The 20,361-nt window shown below is 39.8% G+C and overlaps 1 protein-coding gene across 1 annotated transcript in view; it reads right to left on the bottom strand.

Moving 5' to 3' along the window:
* Nucleotides 1-20,361, bottom strand: part of LOC104626407 (thrombospondin type-1 domain-containing protein 7B-like) — a gene marked incomplete at both ends in the record, with an annotated part of 103,517 nt that overhangs the window by 11,808 nt on the left and 71,348 nt on the right. Inside the window, 2 exons of the mRNA XM_010294322.1 lie at nucleotides 4,889-5,152; nucleotides 9,344-9,538. Coding sequence (XP_010292624.1) covers nucleotides 4,889-5,152; nucleotides 9,344-9,538 — 459 coding nt within the window. The remainder of the gene's footprint in view (nucleotides 1-4,888; nucleotides 5,153-9,343; nucleotides 9,539-20,361) is intronic.

Genomic DNA, 20,361 nt, shown 5'->3' with positions numbered 1-20,361 from the left:
AGGAGGAGTTGAAATTCCTGCTCCATGACCTTTCATATTGTCCTAAATCTCCCAACGCTGGGGACACGTCCCATCAGGACAGAAGCAGCACTGTCACTGCTGGCACACGCTGCCCTGATGTGCCTCGGAGCAGGGAACATCCCTCCAGCAACCACAAAAACAATGAGTTTTCACATCACCAAAACTTTTAACTCTTCCTGGTGCATCCATTTGCTAATCCCATCCATTTGGGATTGAAGCTGACTTTTTCAAGGAGTGACCTTGCCAGCAGCGTTCCCAGTAGGAGTGTTACGTCGACCTGACTGGGAGGAACCAAGTGACACCCCTGTGCCAGGGGAACCCTCTGAGCAACCCCAGTCCTCTTTGATTTGCCCACCCACAACTAAACCACAACAAAACACTGCACTGTTGAGAATAAGGAGCAATATGAGCACCCCTGCCATGCCCTTCATAAATTTAGAGATAATTAAAGCTTTTTAAGGTGACTGTAGGTTGAAGCTAACCGCTCTGTGATTTAAAGCCAGGATCTATTTGTCTGTTGTGTCTTTCTTCCAGGTTCCTGTTGTTGCGAGCACAGCAGAATTTGAATAGTATAAGTGCTCTTTATAAACTCCTGCTTTCCAGAAATTGCCCATTGGATCAAAAGCAGAACCTCTGTGCAAGAGCACAAGAAATCTCCAGCCTTTGATTTGGAACAGATGAGGCACCCTATGTTCCTCTAAGATTAAAAAAAACCCTGTTGGCACAGCACACAAAAAAGAGAGGCAAAGGAACCACATGAAATAATTCAAAACAAAGGAGGTGGAAATTCAAAAATAGCACAAGGAACTCAGATGACAGACTGAGAAACGGACGAACTGCAATTAAGAGGACAATTTCATGTCCAAAGAAGATGCTCTAAACACCAGCCAGAGAACGGAGACCCTCTGGAGTAGTGGTGAGCTGAATGCAATATAATCCAGTCTTCTGATGGGAATACAAGTTGAGGCAAGTTATCAATTACATTTTTGTAATGCAGTTAGAGATAGTTAGCTCTATCCATAATTTAATAAATGCATTTCCAAAATAAAGGAAGGAAAAGAGGAGTGAACCAAATCCAGGAGAAAAGAACTAGCTCAATTTGGAAACTGCAGGTCACTCGTATTTTGAGCTTATTGAATAGGCAATCAAGGAAAATGACGACACCACTAAAATAAAGCCAGTCATGGGAAAAAAAGCTACGGTGTGTTTTTTCTGTACATCAGAGAAAGGTTTGGTATAGAAAGGAATAAAATTTGGAGAAGTCTGAGATTTGTACTTTAAAGTTTGTCATATTTCTGATCATGAGCTAACCCGAGATTAAACTGCAGTGACATTAGGTAAATTAGTCAAGGTGTGACCTGTGCACCCACTACAGTTGACCCGAAGTATTCACACAAGTTGTGCTCAGCTATGCTGGGCCAGGGCAGAGGTCCCTCCAACCCAGGTCTCGGGTCTTGACAGAAGAAACTGCAGACACCAGGCAAGCCAGCAGTGCTATTTCCATTAAGGCACAGTTGGAATGCTTTTGTCTTCACTGGTTTTGGACCTTGGGATACTCTGCATGTGGTAACTACACCAATGGGGAGAAAAACCATTTCCTGTTGAGAAGGTATGCTCAGAGGGTTAATATATTTGCAGATAATAGGCTTAGGAGAGTTTGAGTCTAGACTGCTGACACACACAGATGAACAGACTTTAATGGCTTTTTTTGATATGTATTATTTTCCCCCAAGTTTCAAATGCAGAATTGCTCTCAAAACTCAGTATAAGGTCAGGGTCTCAGACCCTGAATCCCTCTGAGCAGTGATTAATTTCTGTTAGACTCAAACTCACAGTACGTTCACCTGATGACTATGATACATTCACATAATAAGTCAAATTGACATGACAGAACTAAACCCCACTGAAGTGGTAAGTTCAACGACCAGGTTTCAGTCACGGAAAGTGAAAATCATTGCTGCGAGACGGCAAGAGTCCAAAGTTTGCTCTCTAGAAAATCTACAAACTGACCTATTCTCTACTATTCTATACCATTTTTGTTGTCTTATGCCGTGTACTCATGGCATTACCAAGTCTGGAACAAAATTAAATCTACTTGTAAGGCAAAGTTTGCATTCCTATATCTGTCTTTCTCCTCTTTGTAGAAGTTCTTTAAAAGGACCCAGGAAAGAACTGAGGTCTAAGTCTTATGTCTCCCTTTTGTCCTGGTTCAAGGGAAAGCAAGAGCACTGTCCTGCAAAAGCAAAAGAGCAGGAAACAGAGAACTCAAAAGACCTGAAAGAAAAAGAAGAGGAACACGCTTACCCCCACAGCTCATAAAGAAAGAACAATGCCTAGATATCACAGTGATCAGCATTCAATATATAAAGCAATGGCTTAATGAGACATAAATATGGTCAGCTAGCAAATGTTAAAAGGTCACCTGATACTAATTGTGAACAAGATAAACTGAGCTGTTTAAAAAAACCTGTCATTAATAATTTCTCAGGGCTTAGCAATTCTGCATGCTTCTGTAATTTGCTCTTCTCTATTATGGTTGAATAACATTCTGCTAATTATTAATTGGATAATGATTTGTTTCTATCACTAATTCAATAATGTGTTCAGAAGTGCATTTTGAAAGCTCTCAGCTCTAGAGACCATAAATATTGGGCTTATTGTCACTTAACTGCTCTGGTTGGAAGACAGGTCCCAAGTGATGGAAATGGAGCCTGTGGAGCTTCCTGCCCACTTCTGGGCACTCTATACCCAAAGTCATTGAAATATTAATGTACTCTGGAGCCCAAGGCAACACTGCTTCCTCGCTTGCCTTGCAGGAGCAGGTGTCCAACACTGAGCAGCAATTAGGAGGAACAACAAACCTCAGCCACCTGTGCAGGCACAGGATTCAGCTCACAAAAGGCTTTGGTGGATCACTGCTATGGGCTGATGAGGAGCTCCAAAGGATGCTCTGGCTTTGCAAGGTTCCACATCTTACTACACTCCTCCCCAGACCACAGTGACAGTGGATTGCTTATTATAAGGAGATCATCCTGACCGCCTTTATGAAAAGAGTTTCTCTGTTTTGGGAGCGCCAGCTTATACGTCCTGAATATTAAACAGGGTCTGGCTGGAGATGCATAACTTGCTCTTAGGGGAACTCTTACAGGGTATCCAGAAGGTGGAAACTTCTCACCCCTCCTGTACGTCCCTCTTCTACACCTAAGGGTCTTCAGAGCATTCTGGAAATAGGAGCAAGGGCATAGGATAGGGAGCTGCTGTACAGTACTGACCACCTCTGACGTGGATCCTGTGCCAGGATCATGTTGCAATTATTTCTGCTCAGATAAAAAGCTGAAGACAAGAAAGCCAACAATAATCCCCTTGAGCTACCACTCCCTACTACCTCCCTAAGAGAAGCCAGACCATTAAAAATGCCACATAAATATCACTGACAGAAAACAGACTTCAAGGTTATTCAGAAAAGCCCCACGCATAGACAATCTGCTCTTTTTAATAGTGATAAAAACCCCAAGTTTTTCAAAAGAGCAAGTCACAGCACAGGCAAATCCACCTTTCAGAATCCAACAGCTCCCTTTTTTTCAGAAGAAAAGGTAATGTTGTGGGGAAAGGTAGAGCATTCCTCTTTCATGGGCCACAGAGGCATAATCAATTGGTACAACAGCACATTGTTGAAACACAAACCACGGAAAGCTGCTCTATGAATCTGTGCAGCCAGCTGGAACAGCCATCAACAGCTGCGAGAGGAATTCACTCCAGGACTGAATCACTTCATTAGGGTGGGGTTTTTTGCCAGGCTCAGGCTGCTGTTCCTCTACCTGAAGACCCTCCACAGAGCAGCCCCAGTTCTTTATCCGCTCCCTTATATAGTCTGGAACATTAATGGTTCCCACTGTATTACTTAATTTCCTCCTGAGACATCATTTCTTCATCTCCCGTCATATAGCTTACCAACAGTCTTCCAACCTATTACATCACCTTGCGTGGTGTCCTAGGTGTTTTGACTGGAAGTCAGAGAGCATTAGTGTTTTGGGAGCAGCACAGGTACGGAACTTGCCCCCAAGATAAGGGCTTTTGTCTGTAAATTGATTTAGCATAATGATTGCTATGAACTGCAAATCATGGAAAGTGAAGAAAATATCCAGATGCAATGACATTTCCTGCTTCCTCTTCTGCCCTACTTCTGTTTGATAGAGGCTACTTGATGATATGTGAAATATAACGGATAGAACCATAGCCCGGAGCCCCAGCAAGCAGTGACATTGGAATATATGCTGTGTGTCAGTTTGAGCTTGGGACTGGCACAAAATTGCAAGGAGGAGACCACCGGCTGCCAAAGTTGTGTACTGGCATAAGCGACAGCAGGTGACATCACAGGGGTTTTGTAATTAAACATGATTATCTCAAGAAAATTCCTTAATTGAAAACAACCGTATGAACCTCCAAATTTAGTGAAAAGGAATAAAAATTTCTAAACAAGTAAAAACTGAAGTAGGAGATATCTTCAAATAAAAGGCAAATTGAAATATACCTTCTCCTGAGTTGGTACTTTTACAGGATTTTCAGACAAATAAAAGAAATCCACCCAGTATTCTGACATCACAGCCAACTTTAGCCCTCTTCTACTTCATTTCCATGGTAGAAATACCAGCAAACCCTTATACTGAGGAAAACCTCAGTGTTTAGAACGGTAAGAAGCTATCCGAAGAACAGTGTTCAACACTCACAGCAACAGCTTGTGAAAGCTATTCCAGCAAGTAAACAGGTACGCACGTATGACAGGCTCCAAAACAAACCGTTGAGTGGATAAGTGTGCTCAGCATCAGGGCTCTTTACACATGTTGTGTATTTTTTTAAATCTCCTTACCCGAACTGCTACAGCGAGATGGTTCCACAAGTCTGCCAGTCTTATCGTAACAGGCAATAGCTCGCAGTTGCACCCCCTCGCCACACTCCTTGGCATCTCCGTGGGATCGCGTTCCCCACTGCAGCTCGGATGTACCTCCTCTGATAATGCAGTCGGACCAATTTCCGTGGGGCTGGGAGGTAAACACCTCACAGGGGCACAGCTCTGTTTCAACTTGAGGATAAACTTCTGTATTCTGGCATTTGTCTCGCTTTCTGCTTCGCCCTGTTCCAACCACAGAAATCTGTTCGTTAGCTTAACATCTGCTACTTTTGATAACAACACGTCATATTATTTATACTTGCATGAATTCAACACATTAGAACCAAAACAATCTGAATGTTAATATCCAGGAACGTTTCCGAAGCATCTATTAGCTGCTTCCAGTGCTCTGGAGTGCAAGAACAATGTATTTATCTCCAGGGGCAACCAGAGAACTTGGAAATACTGTTTTGATGAGTAGGGCAAGGAGCAAAATGCAAAGTCTTACTCTAGTAATGGTCTGCCCAGAAAATGCTTTGTAATTCTATATAATATCGTTTTTCTCTAATTATCTGATGAAAATAAATTGATTGTTTTGTCTCTATTTGCTCGCAATCAATGGTTGCCAGGACAACTTCCAGAGGACTCTACATTAGCCACAACCTCTTCTTTGAGACTACTTTACAAATTAGTTAAAGATGCACACGGCACACAAACCGTACTTTGAAGAAAACAGAAAAGATAATCCTCAGTGAATTATTAGGGCTGCAAAGTATTTCAACAGTTATATTTGGTTTAATGTTTTCTTTTGCTCTATTTCTTCAATAGGTTTTAAAAGAAGGCTCTTTCAGTGGCGTCAGGAAGCAGCAGCATTCAAATAAACCTGTGGGACAGCTTGCTGCAACTGCACTCTCCATGCTCTGTTCCTGGAGGACTTGTACGCATGAGAAGAGGTCCCCGGTACAAGGAGAAATATTGCAAAGAAGTTAATTCATGCTCCCTGCATCCCTACAACTGCTCGAGGGAACAAAGGTCTGTATACAGCCTCTAGAGATAAAATCAATGCTTTTCTTGGCATGGGTTAGCCCACGTGATGTGGAGCAATCTTTATGCTGGCTGAGCTCAGGAATGTCTTTGCATTTGGCATCTGCACAGAAGGGGAGAATTCATCTTCACCAACAAACCACAACTGTATCCCATTCTCAAAATGTTCCTTGGAGATCTAGGATGCGCTAAAAATACTTCTGCAAAAAGTTTTTAAAGCTTTGATCCCCCAAAAAATCTCTTCTCTTTGTTCTTGCACACAAATAAGATACTAAAACCAAAAAACAAGTTATACAACCCAATCACCCTCTTTCTAGTCTGGAACCAAGTGTCATTTCACCACATGTCAGTAGGAGCACAAGCTGGCTTTCGTCAATACCTGTTTCCATACAAACACGGACCTCCAAAGAAAAGGACATTGATTGCAGACCCTTGATATCGTTGTCCTTCAAGCCACAGCTCTTTCAAAATTTTATTTACAGAGTTCTGGGGAATGTAAAGTTTGCCAGCACAAAGGGATAATAAAAACAAATAAATCCAATAGTGCTTGCATCTTTATGTTTTTGTGTATATATATATTTATACATATATTTATGAGCAAATTCAGGTAAGGTATAAGAGGTACAACTCCACATACTTCAAGGAAAGTCTTTTAAAAGCTTTTAAATATATCTGGAACTCTCTGGTGGTGTTTCACGCATTTTGTGTTTGAAGAGCTGACAGAAGGCATAAACTCAGTTTATACGTACAGCTGTATGTTCCACATTGTACTAGTAAACATGGGAATTTGGGACTTGCTCATATTTTGCCATTATTACATGAAGGACATCAGACACAGGTAAGGATGCTAATAATCTCACACTTATATGACGCTTTTTTCCAACTTGCCCTGCCATCTGTTTTGTAGGAATCTTTCCTCTAATGAAGTTGCTATGAAAGATCTATTTTGAGGGCTGAAGTGACATTCATCCCATAGTCTTCTCAAAGAAGTAGTGTTAGAATTAGTGATGGAGATTTTTTTTTCATCTTTACAGATTGGTTTAGAAATTACTATTGAAAATACCATCTCCAATATTTTCAAGTATATAAATCCCTCAATTAAACGTATTTTATTTTTAAATTAGATTTCTGAATATTAACAAGTATTATATACATTAAACATTATCAGGTAGTACATACTATACATAAAAATTATATGAAAAATTAAAAATATACCTTCCTACAGAAAATGTGTTGTACCTATAGTACAGTCAATTAACTGACTGTATTAATTAACTGAAGACTTACCTAAAAACTGTGTTTTCATTATAATGACTTTGAATTCTGATATGTTCTGTAATAAGTCTTTTGCTTCTTAAGTAATGACTAATTTTATATGTAGAGTCTATGATTACTTACAAAGTAAAATGAATAATACCATTAAAAACTGAGTGGGAGGCAAGCAAATAGTTAGCAAACAATTAGCAGACTCCCACTAAATGACATTGTTAATGAACTCTTATAATGAAGGCAAAGAATTCACTTGAGCATAGACACATGCAGTGATGAAGAAGGAAGTACAATTCATACACGCTTATAGAAAGGTGAAATACAAATGGATAAAGGACTCTTAACATCAGGAAATACTTGTCAAAATAGCACTTTCCTTAAATCTTTGGACTGAGTTCCTATGGGTGAGATTTTTTTCAAGACTTTTGGCCAGCTCCAATTTTCATGAAGTTTTATGCAAAGACACGTCAGCACTAATCTCACCGACGTCCCCTTTTGAAACGCGGTCAAACCAAAGCCAATGTCTGAATTGGTCCTCCTTTGCTGCTCTCTGTGGTGTTGTGCTGTGCTGTCCCCACCCCAGCACCACCGGGGACACATGCTGCATGTTCAACATGTGCTTTTCAGGACACCTTTGCTGGGAGCAGGTTGAGACCACGAGCTCCTTCCTGGAGGGAGGAAGGGAGCCCAGCAAGGTCGTATGGGAGAGACTGGTGGCGCCTGGTCACAAATGCAGTGTGGGTGAGCAGACAAGCCATCAAAACCTGAATATCAGAAACTATTTTGGGTCCACTTACTTGAATGGATCTATGTCTGATGTAGAATGGAGTAAGAAAGGGGGTAAGTAGGGCCATACTGTTTTGTGACTTGCACAGATGTTCATAAAGAAAATTCAGTTTTAAAACTACCTGGAAGTAAGTATTGACTTAATTCCTACATATTTTCTGTAAGAGCAGGCACCTATTATTCTAATAGGGATAAAGGATTTCTACTACTATGAACATACAGACATTGATATAGAGAACATTTTAGAATATGCTCTTTGGCAGAAACAGTAGAGCATTGCATAATAATGATTTTTATGTAAAAGAGAAATCTTTATCCTTTAATGAGCCATACTGACGAATAGCAACTTGAAGCCATTATGTCTGTGTACTGTAATTGTTAGTTACTAAAAACTTGGATCATTCCCACAGTAACAAACTGAATAACAAGAGAGCCATGCAGCCAGGTACAAGTGAGTCTAGAAGAAAGGAGCAGTGGTAGCCACCATACTTTGCTGCCATTCAATTCTCAGGCATTATCACAGCAAACTTTTTACAGCAAACTCAAGCCAGCTACACTATAGCTCTCAAACACAACACAGAAATATGAAAAGATGGGAGTGTTCAGGATAACAGTAACAGTAAATTTCTTGTAAACCTTCTGAAAACAGTGTAGGATAAAAATCCCTTTTTATTTGATTTAGCTATGGAGCAAGGGTGGGGGGTGGAAGACAACTCTTAACAAAACAAGCAGTTCCAAACTATTAATGTTATAGAGTTTTAAAGCTTTTCAGTTTGGTCAGCATTCATAAGATAATAACAAACCACAACAGCAAGTATGGGAGACTTTTCCATGAAATGGTTTGAACCAGAGTGTTTAATCAATACATATAAAAGATCAAACAAAACTGTTTTAATTATACTGGTTTTTCTTTATTTATGGTATTTATTTGCTCTGTTGAACTATTGGATATTGCTGAGCACAAAACTTCCAGATTTAAACTTCATCCAGATTTCAACAGTCTTAAACAGAAAAACATACTGATTTTTATTCTTGTATATGCATTTGCTGCATGTTTTCCAGATTAATACATCAGATAAACTTGCACGACGCATAGGCACTGTTTTATTTGGTTTATGTCTAATAATGGCTTTCCACCACCCAGTTTTTCTGCACTATTCTCATACCTAAATGTGTGCACATAAAGTAGGCAATGATCAATATCAGATCAAAATTCAGTTAGGGATGATCACTATTCTGTCTGGATTTTCCCAAAATCCCAACATCAGTCCACCAACATCTAAGAGGCATTATTCACAAGTATCACCATCAGACAAATATTATAAAAGATTATACCTGTGAGTGACCGTCTCCTACTTCGAGTTGATTCACAGTCAAACGAGCATGCTGTAAATTTAGACCAGGGGGTAAACGCGCAGTCATCTTTGCAGGGAATGAGACACTCCTGTACGAGAGATGGCATAGCTCCTGCCCACTGCATGCAGTCACCAACACTGGCAGAGTCGTTGTGCTCTGACAGGCATGTAACAGCTGAAAAGTAAAGGTACAGAAATCTTTATATTCTTATATATATTGTATTATACGCTACGCAGTCAGTACTTGTGTTCTATGTGGGATTCACTCTCCTGGTTTTAATAGGATAAAGCCGATTTATTTTTAGGTCATTATTCATGCAACACAACATTCTCATTCAAGCAGTGTGTTATCTAAATGATTATATAAATTCAATATTCTCAAGGAGGCAGTCATTTTAAGGGTTGAGGTAACAGTTTAACCAATGATACATTGTACGACCAAACAAGAAAAGATATAATACTGCGGCTATGTGCCATAAAACATACTTGGTTGAGGCCAGGATTCCCAAGCTGTGATGCACACACTATGTATGGGACTGAAATTGCTTCAAAGTAGAAAAAAAATATTAAAAATATAAAAGAGAGCTTCCTTCTCCAAAACTGCCATCTTTTCCATATTTCAGATGAAGGGAACAACTGTCTGAGCAGCCTTCCCATACCAAGCGGTGACCTCTACTCTATCTGAGCAGCGGATGCTACAGCTAAATGCTTCTTGCAGCAAGGTGTAAGCACCAGGTCTGCTCCCTCCAAACTGAGTTCCCTAAACACTGTGCTACCCCTTGTGCTCTCCCCCCGCTCTGGCCATCTGAACCTTTGAATGTCTTGCATAAATGCAGATGTTTAGGAGGAAGGGCACAAGCATTCAGCCTGCAGCCATGATAGAAAGGGGCTGCAGCCGCCGCCCTTTACTAGGAGCCTGCTTCTGCGGTGCGCGATAGCTCCCTGTGAGAGCAATACTGAATGGATCCATCAACAGAAAAAAAAACCAAAAAGCAACTGCTCTGTGGGTCTCAGCTGAGGACAGTGTCACTCTGCCAAGCTCCATCTGACCTGAAGTGCCTTCACACATGGGCAGAGGCAGAGCCCCTGCACACGTACTGAGCCAATTCCCTTTTCCTTCAACACCCCTCTTCTTTTTTGGTCTGTAATGACTAATTTTTCAGGGTGGATAATGGCACTGCATAGCCATGATAGAGGACAAAAGTATTAATAGTGATAGCCTATAATAAAACTTGATAAAGTTTCAGTGAACTAATAATAAGTAATTAAAATAAATAAAAATACCCTGCACATCATGAAGACTTTCCTTTCATAATAATAATTAATTCTCACAAAATCTCCAAGATTATAGGCTATTTCTATCCTACATTGTAGGTTAACCAAGGCAAAGATAGGTCGTGACTTGATTAAAGTAATGAAGTCAGGGACAGAGTTAGCAATTGAATTTGGCCCCAAGAGTTCAGTCATGTCAGGCACTCTGATTTTAGGCAAGTCCACACACTGTATCACAAAGCCACAGAAGATGAAACGATTTAATCCAGATTTTATTATTTAACTTCAACAACCTGTGGTATTATTTTAGGGAGCTTTCTAAATAATTCAGGTTTTTGAGGCTGCATATACTTTTCCTTGTCACCAACACTTAATGTTACTAGGAGTGCCTGAAAAAAAACAGGGAAAAATAACTGTTTTCTTACAGTTAAAGGATTTTCTGGGGTGTAACTTTGCAATAAATTCACATGAATTTTGGTTTTTAACTACAGTATTGTATGGGATCAAGGGATGAGTTGGCAACCATCTGGAAATAAAAAAGTATCTTCTTAAAATATAATTAGATTTCTAAGGGAAAAATCTGCATTTTGAAAAGCATGCAAAAGGCAAGCAATTGTTAAAAATCTCTTTAGACTCAAGTGACAGTAAATCAGCATATTAATAACTACTTCTAAATTGCTGATCCTTGCCTTTCACTTTCAATCCTTGTGACCCTTCTTCTCTCTCAGCTCTGGCAGCCACAAACTCGGAGACATTCCCCTTCTCAATTACGAGAGCGCGAGGACAGAGGTCACCACTCTGTATGGGAAAGCGGGGTAATTGCCCTCTTCAGGAAGGTTAAACAAGTAATAGACTCTGATGCCCAAGGTCTGCGTAGCCTCATTACCTTCACCAAGGACACCGAGGGTTCGGCAACACAAAGGTGTCCACATGAAGCATGGCCAAGTGTATGCAAACCCATCTTCTCACGTCCTGTAACGTGATTAGGGACAAGCAGGTGGTTGAAAATACAGAATTGCTTCTCTTCTCTACTTTGGAATTTTTGTAAGTGCAGATCCTGGTAACTCAAGCTGGTCATTCCTGATGGAGCAACAAAGCCTTAGAGTCAGCAAGGAGAGAAGGCAGTGGCCAAAGAGAATGGAGTCCAAAAACCTTTTTTTGATGCCTAAAATACTACCTAAAGAGCAAACATTCCGCTTGCTTCCCACTGTCCTGGACTTATCAACATCAATGGTGTTATTAATAAGCTGGTGGGCCCAGGTGAGCACTTCTTTGGTGACCCAACTGGCAGCTGTGTCCCTTTGCTGGGCGTGCAGGCGCTTCTTTTACATGCAGAATAAGATGCCAGCCATGAACATCCGGTACCCTTACACACCAAAAACCCACATCTCCTCGGGTCGGCCTAAGCAGTATGCTGCATCTCAGTCTTGTTAGGAGGCAAATCATTTCCACTCAGGAGTCTGCAAGTATCTTCAAAGACGATGCCAATGCATGAATTCTTCAGTTTGAGATGAATTACCTTCAAAAGCCTGAGCTTAATGGGCCTGATCTTTACAGCATGTCAGTCATAAGAAATGGCAGGATTTCTGCTACATGCTTACAACTATGCTTGAGGTGAGCAGCATGAACTGCTAAAATAGATTAAATAATAAAACAAAAGCCCATTAGGGCATTTTAATGGATTGAGAAGGGCCAGACAGGAAGCAGCAGAGCTGACGGATCCACTCCAGTGGTTCGTTCAGGAGCTGGTCACCTCATTTCTGCCTGATGCAAACTTATTTCCCAGTTAAGCTAGCTTTAACTTTTAAGAGAAAAATATTTTCAAATACAGGCATTTCTGGAAACAGAATGAGACAACTTTGTTTTCAGTGAGGCTTCAGGAAAGTTAGTAAAATTATTTATCCTTGGTGGTCTCAAGCTACTGATTGGTTTGGCTCATGTGTGGTTTATGCTGCATAAGAAATATTTCCACGTAATGCTCAGTTCTGTCACAATGGTTTTAAATAAACTCATACCACAAAGCCATTTTTGCTATGTCAACATCTCTTTCTTTTTTTTTTAAGTGGGATACCACAGGAGAGCAAATGCAGTCCATTTGCAGCCCTATGCACTGAGAAAAAAATGACATAGTAACAATAAATCCCCCCTAGACAGAATGTGTGATTTCTAGGGTCTCTGCAGCATTTAAAATGGACACAAACATGAATAGAAACAGGTAATAACAGGACACTACCAGATAAAGGGTTTCGAATTATAATATTGATTCCCACAAAGAGAGGAAATGCAAGATTTCCTTTTGAACTGCCACTATTCCTTCTTATTACCACCAGCCAACACCACCAAACTGGAATTAAACATTTGGGGCCAAGCTGCAGGATGACAATTTAATGCAGTTCTGTTGATATAAAACAATGGCTGGCACAAAAAGAAAAGAACACCTTCTCTGATAAGGATAAAAACAAGATCATTAATTAACCTGAAAGGTAACCAGGTTTAAAATGCTAAAAGAAAATTTTTTTTTTTCAGGGCAGGGCTGGAATTGTGTAACAGTGTGGATGCACCTGTTAAGGTGCCAACAAAAAGTTAGCGATTACTACGAGCAATGAAAATAGCTGCAGATGCAACCGCTTTGCTTCAAGGCATAAGCCAAGTGTTAAATGTACAGCTTGGGGAGGACATTTCCCTTTCTGCTGGTACGGGGTCCTGTCGGGATACTGAACGAGGACTGCTATCGGGATATTCAGCACAACTGCCTCCGTCTTCTTGTTTTATACTTAACACCCACAAGAGTATGTCTGTATGCCATCATCTTAGCATATGGCATGCGGAAGCATATGGAAGCTATATTCTTTAACTACATTTATCTTGAATTAAAAGTAAATAGCAGACACTTCTTCTATAAACTTTTACATGGTGAAATCAAATGTTTGTATGCTGTCAAATTGCAGAGGCACTGAATGCATCCGTAGATGATGTTACATCACCACCAAAGAAGCACGTCAGCATCAAACTGGGGGAACGCGAGTGCTCTCCGTAGGCACACGCCTGACTTAAGAGCACTACAGATGGCCCCAACAAAATGAGTGTATTCAGAAAGAAATATTATAGACATAGCATTGCATCCAATAAGGAAAGATAACATAAATACAGTTCCTCTTAAGTAAAATTCCAATTACAGACAGTCTTGGTAATCATATTCGTTTACCAAAGTTATAATCAATTCTCCCTTAAAAATGCATTTCAACAGTTTCCAAAGGGTAAAAAGCTTAAGAGTGAGAATATCAACCACCAACCAGTAAAATTATATTGTACCATGGCACTTCAATTTGTGAAACCTAAATTAGTGGTTTCAAAACTCTGGAATTAAATGTCATTAGAACATTTGAAAACAACGACTGATAATTCTGGGAAGGTACACTCAGGCCAAACACTAAAACTAAAGCTAGGCAGTAGTGTAATTTTAATGTAGCTGTTTACTTTCCCATTGTTCAGAAAAATTCTCATTTTGTGTTGCATAATTATTCTCATTACCCCTCAATGTAACAAGATAACATAATTTCTAACACATATCACTAATGATAAGTGAAAAAGGAGTTCAGGGATAATATCTTAGGAAAAAAAGAGTAACTTTAAGGATCCAGACCTGCTGACTATAAGCACAGTCTCATAAATCATGACAATCTCATTTATTTTCTATATTGATGCTCCTTCTTACTTGTTATATAACGAGTTTCTCCAAAATCCCAGGTGGAACATTTATGAAATTCTTGGTACATTAACGCAACCCCTAATCACAGAATCATAGAATGGTTTGGGTTGGAACGGACCTTAAAGATCACCTGGCCCAACCCCCCTGCCATGGGCAGGAACACCTTCCACTAGACCAGGTTGCTCAAAGCCCCATCCCACCAGTCCTTGAATGTTTCCAGGGATGGACCACCTCCCACCTCCCTGGGCAACCTATGCCAGTACCTCACCATCCTCACTGTGAAGAATTTCGTCCTTATATCTCATCTAAAACTACATTCTTTCAGTTTAAAGCCATTACCCCTTGTCCTGTCACTACATGCCCTTGTAAGAAGTCCAAAGTTTGGATTTACAGAAGCAAACCGTAAGACAACCATTAAAAATAAGTCTGAGGAAGAGAACAAATGATGCCAGGAAGGACATCACAGACACAGATCTAGTAAAAATAGCTGAGGAAGAGCTGGAACAACTAGTTATGCAGCAGGGAAACTGGCTCTGAGATCACTAGTTTCCCATTTTGTAATTATTAATGATATTGACAGTAGTGCTAAAGGCCTAAGAAATGTCACCAAGCAAACAGAGCGCTGAATAAACACAGACCCCAACCAATGTGCTCTATAAACAAACAAGAGGAGCCTGAGATGAGGTTGGGAAGCAATAAAGATGGTAAATATCAACAGAAAAGATAAAGGAAAGCAACTGAAATGATTTGCATGAAAAGGGGTCAAGGGAAGAACTGGGTAGAAAAGTTGGGTACAGAGCATCAGCATGGAGACAAGACCGTAACAGGGGTAAAGGGAGGAGTTTGGGATAAAATTAGAAGGAAAGAAAAAAAAGTAAAATGCGAAACTGTGAAGATCCTTCACAACTTCAGCCTCTCTTTGGGTTGGTTTCTCTGCAGCTTTCCTGCAATAAGACATGTACATGGGGAAAAAGACAGGTTAATCTAGGTAAAGGAGACGAAGAAGAAAAGGAGTGCCAACTGCAGCTTTCTGGGGGTCAGCCTGGTGGGAGATGACCTCCAGAGCAGCCACAGCTGTGCCCCCACCAGAGCAGCCGGTCCCATGTGCATGTGTCTGACCCAACTGTAGCGTTCCCCTGTGGCTACATGTCATTGGCATTCACCAGACAGAAAGGGATAAAGAGGTCTGTACACAACGTCTGCATACCAGAGGCGCACGTCCCTGCCACACCATTCACTCTTCATGGCTCAGAGCCTCTCAGCCAACACCACAGTGCAAGCACGAGAACCGATCAGTTTGTCTGAAAGGGATTAAGTATGTCCAGGGCTGCATATTAAAACCAGAAAAATCAGTGCAGGCTGACCTCTGTCATTTAATGCCTTAAACTGGACTCACCTCTGTTCTATTTTAAAATAACTTCTTAGAGTACAATTTTTCTTTGATAGGTATGGATGAGGTTATCCATTATTTGCTTGGGAATATATGATTTAAATCACTGAAAGAATTGAGCTGTACATGTCAATTTTGGCAAGCTGTATGACTTGATGTTTTTAATTCTTCCTCAGTTGTGAGCCAAGACTGCCCACTGTTTAAGGGGAAGTAGGAGAGAAATACGTTGCTATAAAGCCCATTACTCCTCCCACCCACACTGAATGCAGAACACAGGATTGATACATCAATGTCTAGCACCATTTTCATTTTAATACAGGTGTTTTCTTATTGCAAGTGGTTCACACTCTGCCTGGCTACAAAGACAAAATAATATGATTTTTTAATGTTTCAAATTTACTTTGGCCAGAGAATAACTGCAATCTGAGTGCTTCTACATTATGCAATCAGTCTAAGGAATCTTTCACAAATTTTCCTGTTTTTTTCTAACTTTATTATAGGTTTTGAATTGCTTTTACTTTCATTTTCTATTAAAAAGGAAATCAATGGAAGTGCATTAGATGATTAATGATAGAAATTATGCTTTTGCTCCTTTCAGAGAACCTGACAAAATACAAAAATATGCTTCCTTTTTTTGCTTTCTGTGGCCCACCATTACTAAAACTACTCAAGTTCAATTTATTTGTAGCATCTATCATCAAGTTATATTTAAGACGAATTATTTATTGCACAACTTGAAAATAAAACTAAGACATCCTGCTATATATACACACATTGAGACCACAGTAAATAAAGAGAATCAAACATGCCAAATAACACAAGAGAGAGAAAATGGAAAACAAACACAACGTTTAGAGTATTCCTAGTAACTCAAAAGTTGGAAAATCACTTAGCTGACTAAAAAAGCACTGACCTTCTTCTGAAAGCTCTGCCTCAGTTATATATTCACTGTTTTTAGTGATAGCTGGATGAACTCAAAATCTAATGCTGCTTGTTTTATTCCAGCCAGCTCCAGCTTTTGGTAGCACCACATGGTCATCTCTCATGACAGCTGTAGAGAGCTCAACACTACAGCCTACTCACATGGTAAATACAACCTTAGAAAGGTATCAGAAGACAGCCCTGTAAACTTGTCCAGCCAAATGTCCACTTCCACCTCAATTTTCATGGCATTGGGTTTGATAAAATTACCCACTTGTATAATTTTTCAGATAACTGGATGTAAGAAAACATTGCATTACGTTGGTTTAGGAAAACGCATTTTAAAATCTCGCTCTGGAAGGCAGGCACCCTGTCATTCCACTCCACCTATTCCTTTACAATGAAGCGCAGATACTAAATCCAGAACATAACGCTGATACACCAACATATGTACAATTCCCCCAACATTAGATTTAAAACATTATGGTCTTCCTCAGCTCTGGCTCTTCTCATTTTGGCATTCAAAATTCCTCACTGCTCTTGGCTGGTCAGGCACCAGCAACTAAGCCACTGTGGACATATGTGGGCCCTTCAACAACTTTTCAGCTCATCCTGATGCTGCCTGCTCTTACCTGCCCATCATCACCCCTCCCCAGTGTCCTGGTTTCAGCCAGGACACCCAGTTAATTCTGTTTCTAATGCCCAAATCCTGTCCTACCAGGCATGCTCCAAGGCCCAAGTAAGACGGCACAAATTAACCTGCCGTTGCATAGATCTCCTCATTACCAAAAGGAGTTGTGTGGCAGCCTGTTGTCCACTGGGATAGATTCATCGCATTCTCTCCAAAATTCACTCCAATATTCACTCACTGCCTGGCCACACAACTAACATTTGAGGGAGAATAAACAAGTTTGTCCAAAATTATCAATTCCTCCCGACAGTACTTCCCGCATAATGATGTTTATACCACTGCACCTAAGTAAAGACATGCAGATTTGGACAGGTGTAAAAGACGACCAGAATTTGGTCTCCTCTGTTTATTTGTATTTTAAATTAACCATGCTTTTCCAGAATTCAGACCACCATACAGACTCGTCATCTTTATCAAAGTCCAAAACTGCAATTCAGAAAGTAGTAACATGGAAATTTTGAAACCAGCTCATCACTTTCTATATTCCACTCATAGAAACTGCTGTTAAATTTTTCTAAAGTACCAACGGATTTTGTAGATACAGTCCTGCATAAAACTTTCCACTTCAGCTATCACTTTTCTACAGTAAAGGACAGATAAGAATACTAAATGCTTTGAGGTCTGAAGCCTGGCTACTCATCTCCAGCCCAAAACTGATAAAACACCTAAATCTACTTTGACCAAAGCTAATAAAAATGCATACTCAAATAATTCATCTTATCTAAATTAAGTATCTTTCAGCCGTCATACAATATTGTCTACCTCGTGAGACAAAAATAAAGATACTGTACTCAAGATTGAATGGTCAGCACAGTCTGAGTACAGTAAAGACACTGTACTTAGACTAAAGGTGAGAGAAACAGAAAGAGATTTTGAAAAATTTCCCATGCCCAACCTTGAGAAATTAAATTTTTGGGGCCTTTCAGGAGATTTGCCCCATAGGAAACCTAAGTACTCATATCTGAATCCCAGTATGAGCAAAGTCACATTCTGATGTGTGGGGGTTTCATACATGTACCCATAATGTATAAATTATACCTACAGAAAAGCTTTTTATACTTCTTCCTAAACATTCCTAGTGTGCAGGGAAAAAGCGTTTTACAGAAACCCTACTTCAGGGCATCCTTTCTTTAGCAGGAAAAAAAAAAAGACCAACAAAACCAAAAAAACCCAACTTCCCCAGAAAAAACTAACAGTCCAAGATATTGAAGAATATTTTTCTATACAGTGTGTATAAAAGACCCTGATTCCCATAAGTATAAGAATTCGTATTTCTCCTGGGTTATGTTAAATGAACTTTTTTATGTGAGCAAAGCAGTTCTAATAGGTTTGCCTCGTAAGAATAATAAAAATAATTACACTCATCTTTCCTTGTATTTGTTGTTCAGACCGTTCTCAGAGCTAGTATATTCCTTTTTACTCTTCTTTTGAAGCTAACTGATCTAAAGGGACTATTTGCTTTCCCCTTCTAGTCTCTTAAAAACAAGGCAGAAGATCAGAGAAGATGCAAAGGGATATACCTTACAGTACCTTACGCTTTTCTTATGATGTTCTTCTCTTCCTTTCTTATAGACCCCCCAAAAAAGGAAACAACATTTCTTATTGAGCTGCTGCTACTCTCCTTGAATTTGTACCAAATTGTTGCAATTGAGTGAGGATTATAAAGCTCATATTTCTCACATTTATTTCAACAGGAAAAGAACAGATATAATTATACTTTCTTTTTAATATCTATGAGTGAAGCATTTGTTTGCAAGCATTTGTTTCTAAAGCAATTACACAATCCAAACTGATTGATTACTATAGGATCATTCATGTATAACAGATACAATATTTGGACACAAAAAGTGCTCTATTGTGATTTCTTTACTATTGGTTCAGATCATATAATTTATGGTTTGTTTAACCGAAAAAGCAATCAAATGCCATAAAAACAAATTAATACAATGGAAAGTAAATTGCATCAGAACTAGCAATACTTTCCATCCCGCTGGAACATTATTAGTATGTTTAGCTATTCTTCACATGCTTCATTCTCGCTAACCCCGGGGTAGAGCTGGCTGGGACACTACACTACATTTTCTTATATCACAGTCTTTCCAGTACAAACCATTTTAATCTTGGCTATAATAAATCACCAGTTTGATCCTCATCTTATTCCCTCTTCTCACCTATGAAGTTTTGTTCATCTTTGCGGCACTCAGAGCAGTTTCTCAGATGAAATTGCTCTGTGTGTGAATCTTTCTTGATGCAGAAGGTTTCTACCAACTGTCATTACAAGATCAGAGAAAACCATGCTTAAAATGAGAAGGACTTAAAGCAGGGGAAGGTCATCTTTGGAGAGTAACATGGAGTAAAATTTTGCAGAGTTTGTTTATGTTTATTTATTCTGACTTTTAAAAAAAATATTATTTAAAAAAAAAAAATCAGGAAGATGAGAGCCCATGCAAAACACAGAGGAAGACAGTAACCTGATGGCACCTCTGGGGGAGGTGGCTGTTCATATTCCACCAGTGCCACAACAGTGGACCCACCACTTAATTTTATATATCCTTAAGCATGCCTCTCCTGGCTCATTTGAAAGTGGTTGAACCACAAGCAGGTATCTTGAGCTTCCTCCTCCTGTGAGAGCGGAAATATCCTCCACACCTCTGAGAAGTCCTTGGTGTCCACACACAGCATCAAGACCTAGGCTCACCTCCAGAGAGGCAGGTCCATGCCACCCATGGAGGGTGTCATGAAGTACATCCGTGCCTCAGACCCAAGGCTGCCTCAGTGACATGAAGCCCAGAGGAACATCTGACTCTTTGTTCCCTTGAGAGGGAAGACAAACTATGGCCAATATACCCAGCACTACCATTTCCTTTAAAACCAAGTAAACTTAGTCTGAGGGACTTCCAAAATTTCCCAAAGTGGTAATTAATTCTCCCATTTTAGAGTAAGTTATTTAGGAAATAAAATTCAATGCAAAACAAATTCAATGCTTTGAAAATTCGTCAAGATTCACATCACATT

Source organism: Phaethon lepturus, unplaced genomic scaffold (assembly GCF_000687285.1).
Source record: "Phaethon lepturus isolate BGI_N335 unplaced genomic scaffold, ASM68728v1 scaffold719, whole genome shotgun sequence".
NCBI lineage: Eukaryota > Metazoa > Chordata > Aves > Phaethontiformes > Phaethontidae > Phaethon > Phaethon lepturus.
This window is presented reverse-complemented; position numbering and strand designations above follow the sequence as displayed.